This window comes from Sinohyriopsis cumingii, chromosome 1 (genome assembly GCF_028554795.1).
Source record: "Sinohyriopsis cumingii isolate HCF-2022 chromosome 1, ASM2855479v2, whole genome shotgun sequence".
In the NCBI taxonomy this organism is placed as follows: Eukaryota; Metazoa; Mollusca; class Bivalvia; order Unionida; family Unionidae; genus Sinohyriopsis; species Sinohyriopsis cumingii.
In genome coordinates this window covers 589040-609666 of record NC_142961.1, presented here as the reverse complement: position 1 = coordinate 609666, position 20627 = coordinate 589040, and the positions used below count along the sequence as shown (strand labels likewise).

The 20627-nt window shown below is 35.9% G+C and overlaps 1 protein-coding gene across 3 annotated transcripts in view; it reads right to left on the bottom strand.

Moving 5' to 3' along the window:
- The window catches only part of LOC149806305 (cerebral cavernous malformations 2 protein-like), a 37515-nt gene that overhangs the window by 7642 nt on the left and 9246 nt on the right, over positions 1-20627 (bottom strand). For 2 of the 3 annotated variants that reach the window (XM_089951408.1, XM_089951395.1), the window contains exons 5-10: positions 19976-20061; positions 14786-14837; positions 13308-13440; positions 7351-7390; positions 5116-5209; positions 1043-1202 (exon numbers count right to left, since the gene is read on the bottom strand). In XM_089951408.1, coding sequence (XP_089807534.1) covers positions 1043-1202; positions 5116-5209; positions 7351-7390; positions 13308-13440; positions 14786-14837; positions 19976-20061 — 565 coding nt within the window. Of the gene's footprint in view, positions 1-1042; positions 1203-5115; positions 5210-7350; positions 7391-13307; positions 13441-14785; positions 14838-19973; positions 20062-20627 lie in introns of all 3 variants that reach the window. The other variant, XM_089951401.1, reaches the window with a different exon arrangement.

Genomic DNA, 20627 nt, shown 5'->3' with positions numbered 1-20627 from the left:
GAGCTTAGGAAATTATTATTTTAGACAAATCTGTGAGGTTATAGCTTACCATAATAAGCTAATGATATTATAAACAATGTAATCATCACATGCAAGTAAAACTAGAAGAGTGACCTTGGGTGGTCAAGTGGTCTAGGACTCTTGCCTGTACAGACCAGATTTCTCACCTCTGTCCATGTGGGTTTGAGTCCTGGCTCAACCAATGCAGGTATGTGAGAAAGCTTGCCAAATGTTTCCCATGGACTGGCAGTTCTTCCCAGGGATATTTTTTATTCTTCCTCCATCAGATGTACAGCCTGCCATGTACAGCATATCAAGTGCTTAAAATTGGCATAAAACCCACAAAAAACTAGAAGAATTATCTCCCTTTGTCCGTGTTGAGCTCCTCAACTTTGAAGGTTTGTCTCTCACCCAATATGTTTATACTGAGTAAGGCATATACAAGATTCATTTTTAGTTTTATTTCACCCACTAGGTTCGATGGTAACAAGACATCAGGCATACAAAATGGTAAGTTACAAGAAAATTATGACGTTCTAGGTGGGGCTTTTGGCCATTTCTCACCAAACATGCTGTGACTGAGAAATACTTGCTCAGTAAGAGTTCATTTTTTCTTAATTTTAACTAAAACGTTTGCACTCATTACAGTATGTGTAGGTATTATATCATATAGTGAATTCTGAGCATGTGGACTGAATGTATTTAACTCCATTATATGTTGAACCATCAAACATCAAAAGAATTGAACAGTTATAAGTGTTTCTGCCTTTGAAACAGTCCAACACTGTCCAAACTGACACCCTCTATCAATCCTATTGTTAGTCAGCAATTTCAGCAATGCAATTTTTCTTGAAGCAGCTTCTGTCTCATTATAGTGGTGTGTAAATTGAGATAAGTATTACAACTTAAATGTGTTAACATAATATTATCTACCAATACATACTTGCTAATAAATACTTTCTCTCTGGACCATACAGATTGTAAATTGAGACAAGTAATACAACTTAAATGTGTTAACATAATATTATCTACCAATACATACTTGCTAACAAATACTTTCTCTCTGGACCATACAGATTGTACAGTTTTTCACAAAAATCTTGAAATGGAAGGCGAGGTACAGCAGAAAAATTTGAAAAGTTCCACATTTTCAAAAGTATTGAAAACTGTGCCAGCTCATCTGCTTTCAACTTTTTCTGCAGCTGTAACACAGAAAAATATCAATTAAACATCTGCAGCTGTAACACAGAAAAATATCAACTAAACATCTGCAGCTGTAACAGAAAACTATCAGTCTCAACTAAACATCTGCAGCAAAACTGCATTTGTTTAAATAGTCCATTTAATGCATCTATTTGATGGAACTTAACATATATGTGGAAATTTTGCAACTATCAAAGGAGCTGCAGTGGGATGATAGTTAATATACTGGATATGTGACCATAAGGGCAATGGTATGAACTGTACCTAGATGGTATGAACTGTACCTAGATATGCCAAGTGGTCAACATGCTGGACTTATGACCAGAAAGGTGTATGTATGAATCCTGCCCAGGCAAGACTGGGTCAGATGATGTTGTCAGTCTTTGGGCAGGACACTTGACTCTAATTGCCAAGTCAACATATAACCTTTCATGTGTCAATGTGCTATAAATCTCCACTCTATCAATCAAACAGTCAATGACTTGATCAATCAAACAATTCAACTCTACAAGTTAAAGCATTTTACTTATCAGGCCTATTAACAACTGTCAAATTTCCATTCACAAACTACTAGATGGAAGTTTTATTTCACAAGTTCTATTTCTGTTTTTGATAATGGAGCAAAATGAAAACTGTCTGCTAAATGACCTACCAAATTTCTGCCCACCAAATGACTGCCCACCAAAGTTCTGCCCAACTTTTCAGAAAGCAATCTTGTTTATCATACCAACTGCTCTCTAAAACTTATTCAGATGGTGCAGCATGATATCCAATGTTAGATGAAGATGAACGCCTGAAATCCAAGTTTCACTGATATATTCCAAGTTTCATTGATATATTCCAAGAAATCTGGTCATACTAAGAAGAAAATAACTCTGGACAACATGTTCATAAAACCTCTGAAAGTTACTCTTGTAATCAACAAATTATGCAGTACTTCTTAACAGTAATCTCATAAAGACACTGAGAGGTTTGGCTTCTTATCAGTAATTTCATTAAGACACTGACAGGTTTGATTTCTTATCAGTAATCTCATTAAGACAATGACAGGTTTGGCTTCTTTTCAGTAATTACATTAAGACACTGACAAGTTTGATTTCTTATCAGTAATCTCATTAAGACAATGACAGGTTTGGCTTCTTTTCAGTAATCTCATTAAGACAATGACAGGTTTGATTTCTTATCAGTAATCTCATTAAGACAATGACAGGTTTGGCTTCTTTTCAGTAATCTCATTAAGACACTGACAGGTTTGATTTCTTATCAGTAATCTCATTAAGACAATGACAGGTTTGGCTTCTTTTCAGTAATCTCATTAAGACAATGACAGGTTTGGCTTCTTTTCAGTAATCTCATTAAGACACTGACAGGTTTGATTTCTTATCAATAATCTCATTAAGACAATGACAGGTTTGGCTTCTTTTCAGTAATCTCATTAAGACACTGACAGGTTTGGCTTCTTATCAGTAATCACATTAAGACACTGACAGATTTGATTTCTTATCAGTAATCTCATTAAGACACTGACAGGTTTGATTTCATATCAGTAATCTCATTAAGACAATGACAGGTTTGGCTTCTTTTCAGTAATCGCATTAAGACACTGACAGGTTTGGCTTCTTATCAGCAAACTCATTAAGACACTGACAGGTTTGGCTTCTTATCAGTAATCTCATTAAGACACTTACAGGTTTGATTTCTTATCAGTAATCTCATTAAGACAATGACAGGTCTGGCTTCTTATCAGTAATCACATTAAGACACTGACAGGTTTGGCTTCTTATCAGTAATCTCATTAAGACACTGACAGGTTTGATTTCTTATCAGTAATCTAACTAAGACACTGACAGGTTTGATTTCTTATCAGTAATCTCATTAAGACAATGACAGGTTTGGCTTCTTTTCAGTAATCTCATTAAGGCACTGACAGGTTTGGCTTCTTATCAGTAATCTCATTAAGACACTGATGGGTTTGACTTTAAGACACTGACAGGTTTGGCTGTAAGTCACATGATGCTTTATTTTTTATACAGAATTACCATATATACTTGCTTACAACACGAGTCCAACCGCAAACTGCAGAAACCCAGATCTGCAGTTGCATAATACAGTGGCAGATTCAGGTCTGTGCAGTTTGTTAGGATTATGTGCAGTCTGTTAGGAGTAAAAACAGCAGAACAAACAACATTGACCCTGATCTGCAGTTGCATTATACTAAGGCAAATCAGGATCTTTGTTGTTTGCAGTTTGACTCAACTTATACGTATGTATGGTACTGTTCATACCACTTGTTTCTTAGAATCCTCTCTATTAAGATACTTAGTCCAAATGAACACCATTTTCATACCCCCACTCTGATTTATCCAAATGAACACCATTTCCATACCCCCACTCTGATTTATCCAAATGAACACCATTTCCATACCCCCACTGATTTATCAAACCAAATGAACACCATTTCCATACCCCCACTCTGATTTATCCAAATGAACAACATTTCCATACCCCCACTCTGATTTATCCAAATGAACACCATTTCCATACCCCCACTCTGATTTATCAAACCAAATGAACACCATTTCCATACCCCCACTCTGATTTATCCAAATGAACACCATTTCCATACCCCCACTCTGATTTATCCAAATGAACACCATTTCCATACCCCCACTCTGATTTATCCAAATGAACACCATTTTCATACCCCCACTCTGATTTATCCAAATGAACACCATTTCCATACCCCCACTCTGATTTATCCAAACAAACACCATTTCCATACCCCCCCACTCTGATTTATCAAACCAAATGAATACCATTTCCATACCACCACTCTGATTTATCCAAATGAACACCATTTCCATAACCCCCACTCTGATTTATCTGAATGAACACCATTTCCATACCCCCCACTCTGATTTATCAACCAAATGAACACCATTTCCATACCCCCACTCTGATTTATCCAAATGAACACCATTTCCATACCCCCACTCTGATTTATCCAAATGAACACCATTTCCATACCCCCACTCTGATTTATCCAAATGAACACCATTTCCATACCCCCACTCTGATTTATCCAAATGAACACCATTTCCATACCCCCACTCTGATTTATCCAAATGAACACCATTTTCATACCCCCACTCTGATTTATCGAAATGAACACCATTTTCATACCCCCCACTCTGATTTATCCAAATGAACACCATTTCCATACCCCCCACTCTGATTTATCAAACCAAATGAACACCATTTCCATACCCCCCACTCTGATTTATCAAACCAAATGAACACCACTTCCATACCCCCACTCTGATTTATCCAAATGAACACCATTTTCATACCCCCCACTCTGATTTATCCAAATGAACACCATTTCCATACCCCCACTCTGATTTATCCAAATGAACACCATTTCCATACCCACACTCTGATTTATCCAAACAAACACCATTTCCATACCCCCCACTCTGATTTATCAAACCAAATGAACACCATTTCCATACCCCCACTCTGATTTATCCAAATGAACACCATTTCCATACCCCCACTCTGATTTATCCAAACAAACACCATTTCCATACCCCCCACTCTGATTTATCAAACCAAATGAACACCATTTCCATACCCCCACTCTAATTTATCCAAATGAACACCATTTCCATACCCCCACTATGATTTATCCAAATGAACACCATTTCCATACCCCCACTATGATTTATCTGAATGAACACCATCTCCATACCCCCACTATGATTTATCCGAATGAACACCATACCCGCCAATATCATATTGCTATTAATGTTGATCAACTTCATTATAATTTACTCCTCATTAATATTTCCAAAAGAATTTGCCCATGGAAATGTATTTGTTTACTTCATTTCGATGTTATACTAGACTTACCTCTTTCATGTAATCCCTTAATATGATCTCAGCTTGACCGCTCTCATTGCTGGTCTTGCTAAGCGTGCTAGGAGCTCGCTCATTAGGTACATGACTGGAAATTAAGCATCAATGTTTATTTTGAAGAAAACAGAAGACACAAGTACTTTTTTGTTAAATACATATTTATCAAAAGAAAATATTTTATTAAAAAAAATACCAGATATAAAACAGAAGCAATATGGTGTAGTATTTATCATTGCAGATACTGGGTTTGCAAAGGCATAAGAAAGAAATGCAAGCTGTATTTGGTTTAAATGTGACTGTGTTAATAGGATGCATAGTGCAAATACTACACACTGACTGTGTATAAAATTCTAAATATTAGAAAAGTACAGGATAAATCTTTAAACATTAACAGGGTTGCATCTAGGATTTGATAAATGTGGGTATTTGCCCCAAATAAATCTGAAGAAAAAAAAAAGGGGGGGGGGGGCAATGCAGTGATAAGGGGGGCCTTTCAGTATGGTGTTAAAAAAAACTCAATGTATTCAAAAAGAGCAATAGCAAGTATACTAAGTTCATTAAATGCATCTCATGTCTTCTGTATATTATAGTATAACAAATTAAACTGAAATCAAAGTCTTGTGTTTTCTAATAACATTCTATCTACATGCTTAAAACTGAAATCAAAGTCATATGTTTTCTAATAACATTCTATCTACACATTAACCATTGAAGAATCAAACCACAGTGTTACTCCTCTGGCCAATCTTAAAAAAGTGTCATGTACTTCCTGCATGTCACATGCTCAATTATGATTGGTTACAAATTCTACTAAGAAAGGTCAGAAGAGCACATATTTTCCCTTCATGAATGAGAAAAAATAATTTTTAAAGAAAAGTCCGAAGCTCAAAATGAATTATGGAAAGTATATATATACAATTTTTATAACAGTTAACTCTTAACTGAAACATATATACATCTGCATCCAGACTGACTAATTGTGACTGCATTAATCTGTAAATATGATCACTATTTCCTGAATTGCCTCCTGTCCTTCCTCATACAATGCCTTGTTGAAGCTGAAGTCTCTCAGAGGAGGTCCTTTAATTAAAATCGTCTTTAAGTGATGATATGATCATTCATTATGGAGAAGCTGAAGTCTCTCAGAGGAGGTCCTTTAATTAAAATCGTCTTTAAGTGATGATATGATCATTCATTATGGAGAAGTAGTGATAACATGGTTTTCCAAATTATCACTGTGGTGGCAATACTGGATGTCTGACCAGCACTATTTTTTTTATCATATATCATATCATAACAAGTCTTGTAATAAAAAACCTTGCTGATATGACCGTCCCTTCAGGTGGAGGAGCAATAACAAGACTCAAAAAGATGGACACAGTGGCAGCTATACTGGATGTGCGAGTAGCATCATTTTCAATCGCAATTAACTTGACATCATTTCAAATCTTCTAGTGAAAGATCCATATCAAAAAGACTTTTTGTTCAAAAGGAATAGCGACAATAAGATTTTAAAGATGTCTGCCTTAATGGCCATCAGTTCATTTTCATTTAGGACCAAGTAGACATCATAAGATGGGGAAAACCTGACGTTGGTATGACCATTCATTCAAGGAGTAGTGTTAACAAGGCAGCCAAATTGAATGCCAAATCAAAACTACTTTCACTTGGGACCAACTTGACATTATAATAAGTCTTTTGGTGACAACTATGTTCAATTCTAAAACTAGATTGAAACCAAAATGATTCATGGAGACAGATTTACACTAAACTCCATAATGATGTGTGCTAAAGCCAGGGTTGTATAAGAACTGTAATATAGTTATTTATTTATTATAACAATTCATAACACTTTTTGTTATTACACAATCTATTTTGCACATATAACTTCAAATAAGTACACGAGAAATTTTGCACTGTAATAAAATCTGAGCGATAGTAGGAGCTAGGTTACATTATGATAATAATACTCAACACACAGCCAGTAGAAATGGAAATATAACTTTTCTTGGTTTCTAAAACTTCAATAAAAATTGACAATGATATGTGACTGAGTAATGATGCCTCAACATTGGAATTTATTTATAAATATTGAATATTGGCTCATGTGTAAACATAATAAAGATACAAATTAAACTGTATATGTTATGTCTGAGAAAATAAATATTCTGCAATCAATTTTAGGCACATACAGGTCAATACATGATGGCATAATTTTGCTATACTTACAAAGATGTCCCAGGTTCTTGCTGGATAATAGGTGTTGAATCTGAAAACAGTGAAATTCATTTTGGTATTTTAATAAATCAACTGCAGTGGCTGTTCCCCTAGAATGCCCCCCACCCCATTAGGCGGGCAGCTTCCAATACTGTGTCACTCTCACAATGGGTTCTCAGGAGGATCTCAAAACAAGGTGGTGAAATACTGTAAATACTCACTATTAAAATGAGTCAACATCACAGACCCAGACCTGATACATTCTAGATGAGTCAACATCACAGACCCAGACCTGATACATTCTAGATGAGTCAACATCACAGACCCAGACCTGATACATTCTAGATGAGTCAACATCACAGACCCAGACCTGATACATTCTAGATGAGTCAACATCACAGACCCAGACCTGATACATTCTAGATGAGTCAACATCACAGACCCAGACCTGATACATTCTAGATGAGTCAACATCACAGACCCAGACCTGATACATTCTAGATGAGTCAACATCACAGACCCAGACCTGATACATTCTAGAAAGTTCCTGCATATGTACATCATAGACCCAGTCTGACTCCATGACATAGGCCCATGTGCAGTAGTGCTTGACCTCGACTAATGAAGGACATCAGGGTGGGGTGAGAGGAGGGCATCTGACAATAGTAACAGGTATTACATAATTAAAGTTAGTTTGAAACCCCTAAAAAACTACATTTTATTATCATTAATACAACACCTGTAACTATTATGCAGCTGAATTGGGAGGGAGGCTGATGGCCTCCATAGGAGTAAAAATTAAATTACTGACCTTACCGTAGAACAAATCAACCGCTGTCAGAAGCAGTCTCATTTGCTGTCTGCGCTGCAACTATTGGGAAGAAATATCCTTGCCTTGGTGCATTAAAGACCAAATGAAAAAGAACAATAAGGTCATAACCAGTTGCCTTCATAATGTCCTTTTATGATGAGTGACTGAAATATGACCATGTGGTAGTGATAGACTTAATTTCATGTGTTTTGATTCTTATGAACAACAGATCAGTGAGGGACAGATAAACTCTCTTTATAGCGACAGTAATCCTCCAAGAGATGATGGATGCTGAAACAACAACAGAGCCGTTTAATGGAATGAAAAGATGTTTCCTACCCTTCCTTTTCCCTTTTGAAGTTGCCAAATAGAACCTAAGTGCCCAAACTGGGCAAAGCAGTCAATCTTGATTGTCCCCAGTGCAGATATGACTGACATTTAGGAGCTCTAAAGGAAACAGAAGTACCAAAGGTAGTTGGTCTTTGACTAGAAAACCCAGCTGATAGAGAAGGCTCAGAGCTGGATTCTTCTTCTTGCAGAAGTTAAAGTGAGCAGAAAGACAATTTAATGTATAAGATTTTTGAATGAAGTCTCAGCCAATGGTTCATAAATGGGTTTACACATAGGTAAGGCCCACAAAACATGATTCCAGACTGGCATAGTTGAGCAAGCCACTGGCTTTTGCAGCTCAAAGTATGTTATAAGATTCACTACATGAGGATCCAGCCAATGGAAAATTTAAGTGTGTTTGAAAAGGTTACCTAGGAGATGATGTACTGTTACTAGACTAGATCCATGTTTACTCTGGAGTCAGTCTGAATTTTCCTCAGAATGGAAAATCTCCTTTCAGTGTCTGCATTGGAATGTGGCCATGTTAGTATAAAAATCAATGGAGTCCACCAATAAGTTTAAACTGTTGCATAGTGGCATAGCTACATATTTTGCCTTTGTCACATTCTGCATGTAGTTATAAGAGTAAGTATCCATAATACATTATTATTATTATTATTATTATTATTATTACTATTATTATTATCATTATTTTTATACAATTAAGATTATGCTTTCTTATGAACAATAAAATGGTCAATATGTGAGTAGTTCTTGTCCATTTGCACAATTAACTTCTGTGCAATTTCTGTGTTAGAGACTAATCACAGAAACAGGAGCTCAGTTGTAAACTTGGCAAATAATGTCTCAGTGTGAGAAGCTTTGACTGGACAAAAATGGATTTTATTTGATTGGACAAAAATGGATTTCATTTGATTGGACAGAAATGTATTTCAGTGATGGTTTACTTGCTGTCATTGATAAATGCTTTCTTGTAATTGATTTTACAGATGAGCAGATTTCATATCCCTCTGAACTTGATTGCAACCTCGTAAATTCCAACTGCCATCAATCATTAAACTTTGTGTGATATTTATCTTACTTAAATTTTGGTGTTTTGGCAGATAATGCACACTTTTATGTCTATCTCAACAAACTTTAAACACCAAAGTGTGTGTATGCAATTTGGATTTTTAATGTAGCTTTGACAATTTTTCAGTCATATTGCTACAATGTCTGCATTGTGGCAGTTATAGTGATGTCTAGCACTGGGACATCATGCCGCAAACATGTAGCATGATGTTCCTTCCAGTCACATTATCCTGACACTAGGCCGACCAGTTTTAACACTAACCTCTTAATGCTGAGTGCCAAGGGAGGCAGTTGTTAGTACCATTTTTATAAGTCTTTGGTATGACTCTGCCAGGGATCAAACCCATGACCTCCCGCATCCGAGGTGGATGCAATAACCACTAGGCCACTGGAGCGGTAAACACCAAAGTCACAATGACCCTGATTAATGTCACTTTAGCTCCTGAGTAATCTAATCATAATCAATTAATATCTTTAATCCAAGTTTCTTTTGATCATACATAGTATAGACTAATATGTCATCATACATAGTATAGAGAGTTAGAAAAATGTCTCTATATAATAGGTTGGTATCTGGCTTACAAGTCGGCTCAACTGCAAACATATACCCTGATCTGCTGATGCATAATGTGATAGCAGATCAGGGTCTTCTACTGATTACTCACAGCAAACTGAACAGACCCAGATCTGCCAGTACATTCTACAGAGCTGCTGCCAGGAATTTATGAAATGGGGGCACTCCCCACTTGTCATCAAAATAAGGGGGATGTATGGAAAAAAATGAGGGGATGAGAAAATGGCCACAGTTCAAGATTTACTTAATACTTAAGTATTTGTCTCCTTTTCTGCTTGCTCCATTCTCTATAGAAATCAAAATCTTTAAAAGATGTCACCTCTGATTGAATAAGCATTCATCTAATGATGATTTCAAAGGCTAATTTGTTCCTTATCCGTGTATGAATACTGTTCTGTGTCGAGAACAGTCTGCTGTCTAAAGTGGTATATACATAGCTAGCCAGTTTTAACAAGTTGGGACTCTGTTCTGTATGGTTGTTATGTACAATTTTCCATAGCTTACAGGTATTGTATTCTGGATACTTCTGCTACAAAATATAATTTTTTTTTACTAACATAAGCTCTGCTAAAGATTCACTTGACTATACAGATGACCTAACTATACAGTGGTCCCCCTCTTATACAGCCACCCCTTCTGCACTGGAAAGTGGCCTTATAGGACAGGTGGTCTTTCCAGAGGAGGAGTAATTCTTATGAGAAGTATATGTAATGTACATAGTAAGAAAGCTACATACTTCAAAGCATTTAATATCTTCATTTATTATATTTCAACTGAATATATATTAACAGTTCTTATAATTGATGTAAGCGTGATATGTGAGTGAGCCTTGTTGTCATGCACATTGCAAAACCATTCAAAAACAACATTTAAATCTTGGTACATACATAATTCTTTTTCCATTTGCTCTATTTTTCCGCTGCTGCTGAATAATCTCCTTATTAGTTATGACATTTTTATTTGTGTATTACGATGTTGTTCATTAGAGTCTTTTCAGCATATAATTGTTTTAATCAAGTATGTTCTACATAAAATTGTTCAGCAAGTCTTCTAAAGTAATACGTCTCTATTTCTTTGATGACGTTAATGTTTGGTAATGATTTATTCGGATGTTTCTAACTGTATGCAATTTAATTATGCAGCCAAAACGTTTATAGAGTGGATGAAATGCCTTCTTCGTAAATGAAGTGATAGATGTATTGTAATGTTATTTTTCGGTCTTTGTCTGGTACCCTGTTTTGTTCAAGGTTAATTTCAGTGTGTTAATCCACAAAATCTACATTTAACCTATGCTGACCCCGTTATGATCTTGACAATTATGTCGAGTTGTAATCATAAAAGAGAAGAACTTGACAGATGTGTGAAGCCCAAAACTCTTATCGCAACATTTCCTGTAAACATCAACTTTTATAGATAATGATATATTAATCTTAGTCTTACATGTACTTTAGCCAACATTTTTTTCAGTAATTGAAACGTGACATCGGGAGACAGGTATTGACGATAGAGATAATCTGATTACTTACCTTAAGATATGAATTAATTATTGGTTCTGGACAGATTTTAAATAAAAAGTGGCCGCTTGTGAGGGGAACATTTTACATTTTTGTACTAATATGCTGGCCACTGGCCATATTAGAAGGGTGGCCATTCTTGAGGGGTCCTTTTGAACATAAACTCGTCAGTACCAAGGGATTCTAGCCCTAAGAAGTGAGTGGCTGCTGGTCAGGGGGCTGTTTAAGAGGGGGACCACTGTACCAGATTTCATACCTGCTCCAAAATGCTGCATTAGGGTTTTAAGTCCATCAATGCCATAATCCACTTGTTCAGACTGAAGTATTTCTTTTTGTATTCTTTATTTATTCAGTTTATCTTAACCCTTAAAGTGTTAGATACTTTTGTAGCACAATATGCCTCAGTGCTAAATTGTTTGAGAAGAGAAATGAAAACTGCTCTGCTTTCAAACTGCTTGTATTTTAATTAGACTTGATATTCTACCTTTTCTACATTTTAGTTCAAAATCTCACTCATTAGTGGGTGGACCAAGAGTCTGTTTTTTCCGTCCATCCCAAATGAATCTTGGACTTGCATTTAACACCATATTCTGGCTCAAAATAACTCAGCCATGGTGGGTTTCTGGGCAAACCATATTTTAAACATGCATTCATAAAACTTTCTTAATGAATGCCAGGTTAAAACTACAACAGAATACTTGTTCCATGATCCAATGTATCAACAATATTTAGCTTAACAACCATTTATATCAAGCCAACATATCCAGTTCTGTAATCATTTACTAACTTTAACATATTTCATTAAAAGAGCTATTCGATGGTACAACTTTTGTCAAGACAGCACTTTAGTTAAATAAAATTTGTATGCTGTGCAATGTATGTCTTGACATGTGCAACCTGAAACTAATTTGCAGAGTTCTCATACATTATGCTCACTAGGCACATTAATTCATTAAAAAAAATTTAAATCAACATGCTCATGTACCCTGGCAACCTCTCTAATGGAAAATCTGGATCTGTGCAGATTGGTCCAAGTGAGACATAAGTATATAGGGTACAGATGTTTGTAAATGTTATATATATATTTTAATTTTTTTTATCATGAGCCCTTTCCTTCTTACTTTTACAATTAATGAAGGCTAAAAATAACTGACAGAGTCAAACTTGCATAAGCAACCACCTTCATGTAATGACAACCTGTGTTCAGAGGCTCAGTCCTTTTATACACATATCACCTAAAATTTACTTATAAATAGATACCACCTGCTCATAAAGAACACTTCCAGATTGTCCCAAGTGATTGTTATGCACAGGTTTGGCTATGTTATGTACAAGGAAATTATCAGTTACATGTTTTTTTGTAAAACTGAACAAAAGTTACCACCATATATACTCAATTATAAATCAAGTCCATTTGTGAATAATATAGATCCTGATCTGCTGCCACATAATGTGCCAGCAGATTAGGTGTGTATCCTGTTTGTTCTGCTGATTATTTAAAAAAAACTGCATAAACCCAGATCTTCCAGCACATTATGAAATGTATGTCAATCTGTGGAGTTTACAGCTGGACTGGCTTGGCTTCTTTCTATACAGTATGCATCTATTGATATACATATGCTACTGAATTAGGCATCATACTTATTACCTGAGGAACTGAGTGAGCCACTGGCCTCCTTGTTGGCAATGTCAATTGTCCTCTCGATCAGGTCTATCATTACATCTGTGTACACCAAGTGAAAACACTGTGCTACTAGTGCACAGATTGCCTCTGCAATATCCTGCACACAAAAATCAACAGAATCTCACAAACCAATTATGTGATCTTATTAATTTTTTCATATAATAAATAGAATCTTAAGTTTTGTATTCATGTCATATAAACTGTATTATGCTTGTTAAATAATTTCATAGCTTTGTCTCAAATATTCTCAAAAATAAAAAGCATTAAATTCATTTCACAAAATTCATACCAACTGAGTATTTGTTTAAGATTCTTTATGCAAACATTCATGTACTGATATAAACGGCTTCACAGGAAGATACACACTGGAATTTGCAGCTAAAGGTTTTAAATGAGACTGTAATAAATGTAAGTGGTCATGACTATCTTTGTTTACAGCAGATGTAAATAAATATATACTACAAACCAATTAGAAATGTTAATTTTTTTCTCCACTTCAGATAATGAATTTTTACCTCACTTTTTAAAACTTATTTGTTTTTTTTTTTTTGCCTTTAAGTTCTGAAAAGTTGACAACAGGAATTGAAAAGGGTTAATTAAAATCTTGTGAGGCATATATTTCAGCACAAACAGGTGGTCTAATTAACATAAAGCACAAACAGATGGTCTAATTAACATAAAGCACAAACAGACGGTCTAATTAACATAAAGCACAAACAGATGGTCTAATTAACATAAAGCACAAACAGATGGTCTAATTAACATAAAGCACAAACAGATAGTCTAATTAACATAAAGCACAAACAGATGGTCTAATTAACATAAAGCACAAACAGATGGTCTAATTAACATAAAGCACAAAGAGATGGTCTAATTAACATAAGCACAAACAGATGGTCTAATTAACATAAAGCACAAACAGATGGTCTAATTAATATAAAGCACAAACAGATGGTCTAATTAACATAAAGCACAAACATATGGTCTAATTAACATAAAGCACAAACATATGGTCTAATTAACATAAAGCACAAACAGATGGTCTAATTAACATAAAGCACAAACAGATGGTCTAATTAACATAAAGCACACACAGATGGTCTAATTAACATAAAGCACAAACAGATGGTCTAATTAACATAAAGCACAAATAGATGGTCTAATTAACATAAAGCACAAACAGATGGTCTAATTAACATAAAGCACAGATGGTCTAATTAACATAAAGCACAAAGAGATGGTCTAATTAACATAAAGCACAAAGAGATGGTCTAATTAACATAAAGCACAAATAGATGGTCTAACTAACAAAATCTAGCAAGGTGGTCTAATTAACATAAAATCTAGCAAGATGATAATGAAAAGAACAATAAACAAAATTGGATAACAAAGCAATAATTTGCTGATATCAAAGCACAAGTAAAATAATTTAGTAGCATTACCTGACTTTTACAGTGAAGAACAGCTAAACTGCAATTCTCCTGTGTACCTCCAAAACAAAGGGAAAAAAACTTTCATATTTGTGTTGCAATAAAAATGTAAGCGGGATAACTACTTTTAAAATATTGATTTGGGAATGGAAAGGACATTATAACAAACAGTTAATTACCAATCTTGTGAGGTATATATTTCAGCACAAACAGATGGTCTCATGCAAAAGCTGAACAACAAATTCTCTTTAGTTAGAAAGCAACTATAAAAAAAAATATACAACGCTGGCCATAGCCTACATGTCAAGCCTGTCCCAAATCAGAATGAAAAAAATGGAAAGATGTTAACTTTAATGATTGATGGATGGTCAGCTTGATGTATGTACAGACAGATGTCACAGAGACATGCACATGGATGCTAAAGTGCTTGCTATGGTGACCTGACAAAAACAACAAATGCAGACAAATTCTGAGAAATTATATAAAGTGAATTTATTTATTTTTGGGGACATCAGTTATTTGGGTTTCAGCCCAAAAAATATTTCATTAGTACTTAAATAAGAGGCTGTGCCAATGAACAAAATGACCATACTTAAACGAAATGACCATACTTTAACGAAATGACCATAATTAAAGCAAAGTCATTTACATTAGGGATTTTTATTCACTGACTGTAGCAACCATAAAGTTCGTATAAATTGGTGAAATTAGTACCCCATGAAAAATGTAGTTGGGAGGGGATAAAACTAATTTTAATGACATAATACTCACCTGTCACTACTGTGTCACTTATCATTCCGGGATGGAAATAACCCTCATCTGTATAAAAATTACTTCTAGAAAGTTTAGAATTGGATTTAACACAGACCCAATCTGCTCCTGCTCCCCACATGACAGACCGAGATGCAATAGTCATCATCCATTTTAGGGACTCAGACTACTTATGGATTTTGGCTGTAGTGACAGGCACGTCTCATTAAAATTAGTTTCTCACACACACATGCACACATTTTAAAATCACTTAATGTGCAGAAACACATTTTTTTTTAAATTAGACAGAACATGACCATTACCTAAGGCATGTTTATCCCCTTATATATTTGTTTCTTTATTACAAAAAGTACAAGCTATCCACAGTATATGACATGGTTATCCCCTTGTATATTTGTTTCTTTACTACAAAAAGTACAAGCTATCCACAGTGTTTCATCAAAAGAACTTATTCCAAAACAAAAGTTATTTTGCAAAATCCATTTTTCTTTAAGGTACACAGACCTTGACTTTTCACCCCAAAATCAATGGGACTCTTCCTCACTTTTAAGTTCAAGTCCTTGACAAAAATTCAAACCACCCTGATGGCCGCATGAGGGCATTTTCATTGGCCCAAGGGCTGTACCACCTTTGTTATCTCTCATCACACCTTGTGATGCCAATAATTATGCAGGCCACAGGATACGGTTTGGCAGGCAACATGTTTAAGACCTCTGAGGTACATGGTCCAGAACTAAAATTATTGTTCAAAAAATAATTTTTCTCCTTTTAGGCCCAGAGGCCTTGACATCTGACCCTTGACACCAAATAAATAAATGTATTTCTTGCCCAACCTATAGGTCATTAACATTGGTGAAGGTACACAGTCAATGACTGAAATCATTTTTCTTCATTCAGTCACAGTAACTACCAAATCAGTGTAGTCTTCTTCAATACCTCAAGTGCAAGCCATCAACAAAGTTTGGTTCATGCATGTGATGTAGAACTAATGTCAGAGGTCTTGCTAGGATTTTAAAACTAAGAGTCCAGGACTCCCATTTTGGTCAAAAAAATAGGGAGTCACACCATCAAAAGTTGCAATCCCTTCTTTCCTACAGAATCAACACAGACATGAGTGCATCTATTTTTAGATGGACAGATTATCATAATGTAATCACTTTAATATAATATAGCTTTATTACAACAGTCCATTGACAGGAGTGCAAATTTATGGTTTATTTATTTGTCTATGTCCTTGTAGTAATTTTAGGCAATGGTTAAATAATATCTGATTTGCTGTCCCATACGTTTCTGACCAACAACATTTGCATTTTAAAGTTAAATCTTTAATAAAATAATACCTTGGCTTTGCTTTCAATGATATGTATATTTTTTTGGAAAATATTTACCAGATGATTTACGAAAACAGACAATCTAATAAACTGGTACATCCCAGACTTAGCGAAGTCCACCATTATTTCCCGTTAGGTCTACAGGTTCACTTACAGTTTCAAACTAATTTTATGACGAAATAGTGTACAAGAGGCAGTTAATATATATGATCACCGATTATGATCTTAAAACACATGTTTGTATGTTTTATCATTAATGGATATCATGCTTGAAATTGATGGTTTCAACCTTACTCGGAAAAGGGTTAATGGTCAATCAGCTATCAAAACAGATGCTTGTGAATGGGCAAGAGTTTGGTTGTCAACATAACTGATATCAAAACTAGGCCTAGCTATTGATGTATTGATGAATACATTTTGCTACAACACTAGAACTAACTGGGCTAAGGCGAGGGGCATTTAAAAAAGGTATGGTCAGTCAATGTACCTGTTAAATACCCCTTGTTCGTCCATTAAAGTGATACTGAATTTTGTTAATCCAAGTAAGGACTCATTCCAAACACTAAGCTAGGGATCACACACTTTCTTACACTTAGCTACTGTCCTATCCGAACTATCCATTCTAGCAGCTTTAGCACTCTTCTGAATCTCGTTACAATCTGTGTAAGTTTGCCGTTTAACCCCAAAATACTTATCAAAATTTACGAATGGCATTTTGTCTAAGTCTCAACATGTCTTGGTTCTGAGGTCATGTGCGCTACTTATTCTGACACATTTGGAAATTAACACAATAACGAAAGCTAAAGTTGTTTATTTGATGTACTTTTATAAATGACCACATGTACATCTCTGGGTCTTTCTGACTCTGAATTCAGTACATTTTCCCACCCCGGCCACCAGTCAAAGCCTTTGAACTTGCCACCCAGCTATTGCATCATGTTCTTTCTGATGTACTCTTATAATGGCAACATGTATGTACATCACGGGGTCTTTCAGTCACTGAATTCTGTCATTGTAAATATCAGCACAGCTAAATGATCAACACATTTTCCCACAAAGCAGGTGGCTGAAGCAGGACTGGCAAGTCTTTGAATTTTGCCGCACACCTATTACATGCATATAGAGGACTCCCACCTCAGTGATTTTCTGCCTCCCAGATAAAAAAATGGCATCCAAATACCCAAATACGTGTAATTAAGTGTTTCCGAGATCTCTGTAATGTTATTGTACAAAAAGCATTTTTATTTTTTCAATTACATAAGCCTTGATCACAGAGCTTTTAACTCCAAAGTCCAAAATGTTCTTCCGTACTCCAATTGCAAGCTATCCACAATGTTTGCTAACTGTATAGAGTGGAAAACAGTTATTGTACAGAAACTATTTTCTTTGTTTCCATCCTAATGACCCTAACCTTTGGATGCCACAATATAGCAATAGGGTTCTTTTAAACCCCAAATGTAAGTCATCCACAATATGGCAATAGGGTTCTTCCACACCCCAAATGCAAGTCATCCACAATATGGCAATATGGTTCTTCCACACCCCAAATGCAAGTCATCCACAATATGGCAATAGGGTTCTTCCACACCCTAAATGCATGCCATCCACAATATGGCAATAGGGTTCTTTCAAACCCCAAATGTAAGTCATCCACAATATGGCAATAGGGTTCTTCCACGCCCCAAATGTAAGTCATCCACAATATGGCAATAGGGTTCTTCCATGCCCAAATGCAAGCCATCCACAATATAGCAATAGGGTTTTTCCACACCCCAAATGTAAGTTATCCACAATATGGCAATAGGGTTCTTCCATGCCCCAAATGCAAGTCATCCACAATATGGCAAAAAGGGTTCTTCCATGCCCCAAATGCAAGTCATCCACAATATGGCAATAGGGTTCTTCCATGCCCAAATGAAAGCCATCCACAATATAGCAATAGGGTTTTTCCACACCCCAAATGCAAGTCATCCACAATATGGCAATAGGGTTCTTCCACGCCCCAAATGCAAGTCATCCATAATATGGCAATAGGGTTCTTCCACACCCCAAATGCAAGCCATCCACAATATGGCAATAGGGTTCTTTCAAACCCCAAATGTAAGTCATCCACAATATGGCAATAGGGTTCTTCCACGCCCCAAATGTAAGTCATCCACAATATGGCAATAGGGTTCTTCCATGCCCAAATGAAAGCCATCCACAATATAGCAATAGGGTTTTTCCACACCCCCAATGCAAGTCATCCACAATATGGCAATAGGGTTCTTCCACACCCCAAATGCAAGTCATCCACAATATGGCAATAGGGTTCTTCCACACCCCAAATGCAAGCCATCCACAATATAGCAATAGGGTTTTTCCACACCCCAAATGCAAGTCATCCACAATATAGCAATAGGGTTCTTCCATGCCCCAAATGCAAGTCATCCACAATATGGCAATAGGGTTCTTCCATGCCCAAATGCAAGCCATCCACAATATAGCAATAGGGTTTTTCCACACCCCAAATGCAAGTCATCCACAATATGGCAATAGGGTTCTTCCACACCCCAAATGCAAGTCATCCACAATATGGCAAAAGGGTTCTTCCATGCCCCAAATGCAAGTCATCCACAATATGGCAATATGATTCTTCCACACCCCAAATGCAAGTCATCCACAATATGGCAATATGATTCTTCCACACCCCAAATGCAAGTCATCCACAATATGGCAATAGGATTCTTCCACACCCCAAATGCAAGCCATCCACAATATGGCAATAGGATTCTTCCACACACCCAAATGCAAGTCATCCACAATATGGCAATAGGGTTCTTCCACACCCCAAATGCAAGCCATCCACAAAGTCTGGGAACTACACATGATAAAAATCGCAAGTTCTTTGGCTGAAACAAATTTTCTTCTTTTAGACACAATGATCTTCCTTACCCCAAATGCAAGCCATCCACAAAATAGACGGCAGACAAATAGAGTTGTGTGGAAATCATACTGGTAATAAACAGACAGATGGATGATATCGCAACATTATAAACGCTGCCTTATGGTAGGTGTATATAAAATGCAAGTAAGTAACATTTCCTAGATTAACTCACCATGTTTAGCAGCCAATACATGTATCCCATCATCTTTGATATAGCAAATAGCAGCTATTTCATTTATAGGAACTCGTAAAAGCTGTTCCTGCAAGCAAGAAAAGAAACAAAACATAGATCTCAGGATTGCAACTTTGTCATGTACATAAGATATAGAGATAAAAATGAAGCACTTATGAAAAAAATGGCACTGAGGGTTCAACATTTAACTTTTAAATGAATTTAAAAGGCACTGTTTAGCCTGTATCTGACATAATCAGAATGCAGGACTCACAAACCACTCATCATGAGTAAAACTTTACTGGGCACAGGATTGATTTTGCTGTATATCCCAATTCTCACCAACTTTCTCAATAGCTGCACTGTAATTTATTGATAAAGCAGCTAAAATACATAAATGGATGAAAATTAATTGGACATAACTTAGAAACCTTCAACTTCTTTTGGCCAATCAGCAATCTTTTCTTATGCACCATTTCGGCCAATCAGTAATCTTTTCTTATGCACCCTTGCATATGATAACTCTCTAGAACAGATGTTAGCTTAGTATGAAATTTGGTATACTCGTAGATTTTTTTTTATTCTTTACAGATGCATGTTAGCAACATTTTAGTAAGACAAAATTCTGATGTTCTAGTCACTAACTCTTCTCAT